This window comes from Pundamilia nyererei, unplaced genomic scaffold (genome assembly GCF_000239375.1).
Source record: "Pundamilia nyererei isolate P.nyererei 1_Seehausen unplaced genomic scaffold, PunNye1.0 scaffold00002, whole genome shotgun sequence".
NCBI lineage: Eukaryota > Metazoa > Chordata > Actinopteri > Cichliformes > Cichlidae > Pundamilia > Pundamilia nyererei.
The window spans coordinates 4,440,157-4,446,156 of NW_005187403.1; the positions used below are offsets into that span (position 1 = coordinate 4,440,157).

At 39.5% G+C, this 6,000-nt stretch overlaps 1 protein-coding gene across 3 annotated transcripts in view; it reads right to left on the bottom strand.

Annotated features, from left to right (window-relative positions):
* The window catches only part of LOC102213025 (disabled homolog 2-interacting protein), a 167,230-nt gene extending 162,132 nt beyond the window's left edge, over positions 1 to 5,098 (bottom strand). For all 3 annotated transcript variants that reach the window (XM_005720209.2, XM_013909738.1, XM_013909732.1), the window contains exon 1: positions 4,982 to 5,098. In XM_005720209.2, the coding sequence (XP_005720266.1) occupies positions 4,982 to 5,080 (99 nt within the window). In that variant the 5' untranslated portion in view covers positions 5,081 to 5,098. The remainder of the gene's footprint in view (positions 1 to 4,981) is intronic.
* Between the last annotated feature and the right edge of the window lie 902 nt (positions 5,099 to 6,000).

A 6,000-nucleotide genomic window follows, 5' to 3' on the forward strand; every position in this document is an offset into this window, starting at 1 on the left:
TAGGTACACCTGTTTGATCGCTTGGTAATGCAAATGTCTAATTGACCAGTTACATGCATTTAGGCAGCAACTCTGTGGATTTAGGTACCGGTATGTAGACACGGTCAAGGCAACCTGCTGAAGTTTAAACTGATGATCAGAATGGGGAAGAAAAGTGACCGAATGTGGCGTGAAGGCTGGTCTGAGTATTTGACAAACTGCTTATCTGCTGGTATTTTCCCACACAACCATCTCTAGAGTTCATAGGGAATAGTCCAGAAAAGACTAAATGTCCAGTAAGCAGCAGTTCTCTGGCTGGAAATGTCGTGTTGGTACCAGAGGAGAATGGCAAGACTCTTTCAAGCTGATAGAATGGCAACAGTTAACTCAAATAACCACTCTCTACAACAAAGGTATGCAGAAGAGCATCTCTGAATACGCTTCTGCTGCAGAAGACCACACTGGGTGCAATTCCTGTGAAATGGAGAGAAATGGAAAGCATCACAGCTGTACTATTACTGACCGTGCCCATGTCTTTATGAGCACGGTGCAATCATTGTGCAGATTTAGTGTAATGACTGAGTGGATCACAGTGTGCTCTATAGACCCAAGGAAGGCTTCACAACAAGCTTGGATAGTATAGACTGTAGAAAACCTTCAGATATCACATCTTCATTTCAGTTTTATCACCTACAGTTCGCAGTGCAGCCCTCAAAAATTTTAAACGCCTGACAAATTTAAGACTGGTATCCACTCAGCTTTGCCTCTTTTTGCCTGCTGTTTGTTTCTAATTTGTCATGTGTTAAGGAAGAAACAAATTGGCTTTACAAATCACAAAGGACTTGCATGGATTACGCGAGCATCGGCTGTCGTCACGCTATGTTTTTCACATCTTTCTCTTAACGGTTTGCAACGCACAAATAAGGAAGAGGAACAGGCGTAAAAAGACAGGACTGATGAAAGCAGAGATTAAGTGAACCGAACAAGACAGAAAAACAGAATACGACAAAAGATGAAACGAAAAGTCAGGAACAAAAACAATAAAGAAAAGCGAGTATTTACCAAAAGCCCTACAGCAAACATCATCACAGCAAAGAAAGCAATCAAAACTTTTGTTCAAAGACTGAGTCTCGCTGTACTTCTACGCATTGATTACTTTTTTTCTTTTCACTTCCACATTTTTTTTTCACTTTGGTAGCAAAGCTAAAGGATGAACACAGAAAAATTATACAGCACAATTACAGCTTAAGACTTAATTTACTTTAAAAAAGACAAGCCCACAATAAATGGAGCTGTAAACCTTTTACTGAGGTTGAAGTCATGTTTTCTTCTAATCTTCTTATGTCACTTTTTATTTTTGAACACGGAGAATGAAGAAACTGGACAGTTTTTTTTCATTCCTTCAATTTGAATTGCTTTGTTTTTCCACTTGCTCACCTCTGAGCTTCAGTATCAGGGCACACATCACGATTGTAGGCCTGACCAGCTAAATACCATGCTGGACCATCCTGGTCTGAGCTGAAGGTATATGTAACCCTGTATGCCCAAAGAACATCATGCAGTGCTTCTTTTGTTCATATAAAATATAAAAATGTTAAGTATTTCAACTGATAATATATTGAATACATTATCAAGTTAGATTTAGCTTTTAGCCAAATTTACATTGCTGATGTCGATTTGCTAACAATAGTTTTTAGTAGCATAATGCTTGGCTAAAGCTAACTGAATGCAACAAAGAATAAAAAGCACACACACACACACACACACACACACACACAAAACAGAGCAAAGGCTCATAAAAAATACCAAAAACTTACAGAATACAGGTGAAGTGTTTGTGGGGTGACAGCAACGTGACAGTAGAGCTGCTAAAGTGACAAGCTAATATTAAACGGCTAATAGCAAACATGTACCTTTCTCTCTCTGTGCAATCATTTGCACATTTATATTTCTGTCACCTCCATAGTTATCATTCCACATCATCTTTTCGCCAAATACACTTGCGTGGTGTTTTATGAGATTTTGTTTTATTCAACGTCTTTTGTATTTATTTATTTTTTGCTTTTGTAGCATTTAAATTTTTTTCTATTTGCTGTTGTTTTCTTAAGTTGCAGCATGTTTGACCTTTCAGGGCCGCCATAGTGGCCAAAAGACAAATAGGACATCCACAGTCTGAACAAACCACCATATCAATGTTGAAAAACAGAGGCCTGAAACAATGTTGATGAATGCTATGAAAAGTAATTAATATGTGGACAGAACCTGCTTGTTGTATATCTATCACATTTAGCAGACACACTATATGGGCTACGCCTTCTAATTTTTGAATTCAAGTGCTCAGTCCCATTGACGCAGGTGACTAAAAATCAAGCATCGAGCTATGCAGTCTGCTTTTACAAACATTTGTAAAAGAACAGGTCATTCTGTTTAGGTGTGGCACTATAATAGGATACTCCACGATCAGCTGTAAGCAGTATTATTGCAATGTATAAATGTTTAACAACCACAGAAACTCCATAAAGTTACAGAGTGTGGGTTAGCAAATGCTCAGGAGCATAGTGCTTTTAAGTCCCAGATGCTCTGCTGACTTAGCAGCTGCAGTTCCAGTTTTCTCTGGCATTAACATCAGCATGAATAGTAGTGTGCCAGGAGCTTCGTAGCCTGGGTTTCCATGACAGAGCAGCTCCTCTAAGTGCAACATGTAGTCCAGTACATTTGTGTGTAGAGTGTCAATAATAACAGACTGAACTGCTTTTTTTTCTTGCTTTCCAGTTCTTTCCAGATCTATCAACATCATTACATGCATCTGCACATAAACATCATAAAATACTCATACAAAGAGCAATCTCTACAGGAATGCATGCTAAATGAGCATTAATTAAGCTATTGTCTTCTTGTTATTTAGTCAAACCACTCACTTTGTGACTAAGTATAATCCTCACCTCAGAAGAAAATGTTACTAAAATAGTTGCCATTACATAAATGTCCATTAAGTGTATATAATGGTTTGACCCTGAATTTATGATTGCTTGTTCACTAGACGTAAGCTTGTTTAGCTGTCAAAGCCAGGTCATCACACCGTTACGGGTTGCTGACATGACAGAAATCCAGCCGTGCTAAGAGATAACCTTTTCAAGGCTGGGTCTCTAGATGGATGCATTTAAAAGCTGTTGTCCTTTTGTTGTTGAGAAACAAAAAGCACTATGGAGGAAAGACTGCCAGTGGGTCGATTGAAATTACTCCTCCCTGCAATTATTGCTCTGTTTCAGTGTGGCATAGCCGGGTAATTGCATACAAAGAAACACTGAAGCCATGCTGTTCTTCCCAGTTTCGGTAGCCACACTGTTATATTAAAAGGTTTGGTAAATCCAATAGCCATGTCTTGTTTTTGTGCGTTTGGCCATCACTATTTTAAAAGTTAATGCAAAGGTTCCTGTAGTCCCTTCGATAGGGGATGTTGCAGGCTGCTGCTGCTGGCTCTTAGATCAAAGCATCTGTTGAAACTGAAACATGAGCTGCCTGGCAACATTATCCCTAAGACACCACTGCAGTAAAAGACAGCTCTATGAGGACAAAGGAGATGTTCTGAGCATCCTGTATATTCAATTACTTTTTCAGAAGTCCCAGTTTGAGTAATTTATTCCAGTATTTATTCATTTAAAAGGGGTCTTATATAATGTGATTTTTTTGTGCCATTCATTGCAGGCTTGAATCAGCCTCAGCCTCAACTGTAATCATCATATCATTTTATCTATAGCTGCTTTATGCAGAAAGTGAGCCGAGCCGCACTGTGGCTCAATCTGGTACTGCAAAACACACACACACACACACATGCACACACATGCAAATCCATGCATTGTAAGGTCAGTCTGATCATAATAAATTATTGAAAACATGTTACTCTGTGTAAATAATCATTTACTTTGAGCAAACAATTAGACAGTAGTGTTTTTTTACCATTAATATTAAACTGGCTGCGTAGGTCGGTAGTATCACAGGCCTTGAATATTACAATATTATCTCTGCCAAGGAGGTTATGTTATACGTAGCATTTGTCTGCGTGTCATTCTCTCTGTCTGTAAACATGATAGCTTAAAAGATTTTGAGTGAATTCTGATAAAACTTTGTGGGAGCGGAAAGTGGGGAAACTATGATTCTTACAAGTGTGGTGTGTATTGTCAACATATAGAAAGTACTCTATAAAATTTTAAAACATCATGTATAATTTGACGTCTGACCTCTCCTTCATGGTCAACAAGGACAACATTAGTGTCTGTCCTCACATGTGCGCTTATGGAAGAATGGTTAAAAATTCCCATAAACACTCCTAAACCTTGTGGAAAGCCTTCCCAGAAAAGTTGAAGCTATATTAGCTACAAAGGGTGAGCTGACATCATATTAAACCCTGTGGATTAACGATGGGCTGTCACTCAAGTTCCTATTTGTGTGAAGGCAGACGAGGGAATACTTTTGGCAGTATATTGTCCAATCCCTGCTACATCTAGGGATGTATGCATTGAATGTGATGAAGACACCAAAGCAGCTTAAAAACCATTAAATGTGCTTTGTTGTGGGTATGTGGACACTTTGATTACAGGCTTACAAAAAGTTGCTTCACAAGGACAGGTTATTGCTGAGTGGACAGTGCAATTTAGATTAGCGTGTTGACTCCTGATCTCTGCTGAACCGGACCTCCAATCTTACCGAGACTTGCATAATCCGGCGTGACACTAATAAAAACAATGGAGGCAAAGAGCCAGCTCACCCAGCTACTTACAGACCCTGCACGAAGATGTGTTACTTCAGGTTTCACTTAGAATGTTTGGTTTGCCCGAACATTCTAAAAAAACTTGCAAATTTGGAGATGCAATAAATCTATGTGGAGACAAATTAATGTAAGAAACTAAATTTGTAAAAAGGGCGAAAAAAGGAAGAAGAAGAAAAACAATAGCGACACAGAAAGATGACAGACAAGAGACTGGACTGTAAAGTCTGCTCTCACCACCTCCTCTTCATTCAGAAGCAGCATCTGACAGTCAGCAACCACACAGTACTTTGGGTTCCACACACTTCGCTCTTCATAGGAATGACCACGTGCCATCCGGTGTCTCAGCGGACACCGCGTGTCTGAAGAGGGAAAGAAGAGACAAAGCACAGCAACAAAGAAAGATATCAATTATAAAGGCGCAGAAGAGGCATTGTGTATTTAGTATTTGTGCTCTTGATAATAGAGCAGAATAAGATATCATAATTATATTCTTTAAAAAGTGATGAATTAAGCTGAAAAGAGGAGGATTCAGATTTAATGGGCCCCACATCTCTGGGAGAAGAACTTGTCCAAATAACTGTTTTGCTGAGCAAACGTCCAAACTCTCCTTAATCACAAATGCCACCGGAGAGGTAATGACTACCGCACGCTCTCCACTTTTTTTTCCACTTCAATCATTCTGTGGATGTCAGGTGAAGAAAGAACCCATTAAAAAAGAAACTGAGACATGCGTAAATTGGATTCTCTAACATCTGACATAAATCTCAGAAAGGCACTGCATATGTAATTCATCAAGCCCCGCACTCTGTATTACCGTTACACTACGTCAATCAACACTGAGCACATTGAAAGACCTTTATTCGACTTCACTTGAGTGATTAAAATGTAAAAAAAAAACCCACTTAAGCTTCTCAGCTGTACTCCCTGCACACTGCATGGCTAGCATCCACCACAACATTTCACTGATAGTAACAATCACCTGCTGTGTTGTGTGAATGTCAGCCAGAGGCAAGTGAATGCAGCATATGGGTCAGGGTGTGCTACTCCAATGTTACTGTATATTCCCACGCTTTCACCAAACCAGGTAGCTACATGCAGGGATGCTGTGTAATAAATGTTGTTGCATCACTCAACACACTGTGTCCTCTTCCTTTAGAGCAGGGTTGGGCAATTCCAGGCCTTGAGGGCCGGTGTCCTGCAGGTTTTAGATATCGCTCTGGGTCAGCACACCTGAATCAAATGATTAGTTCATT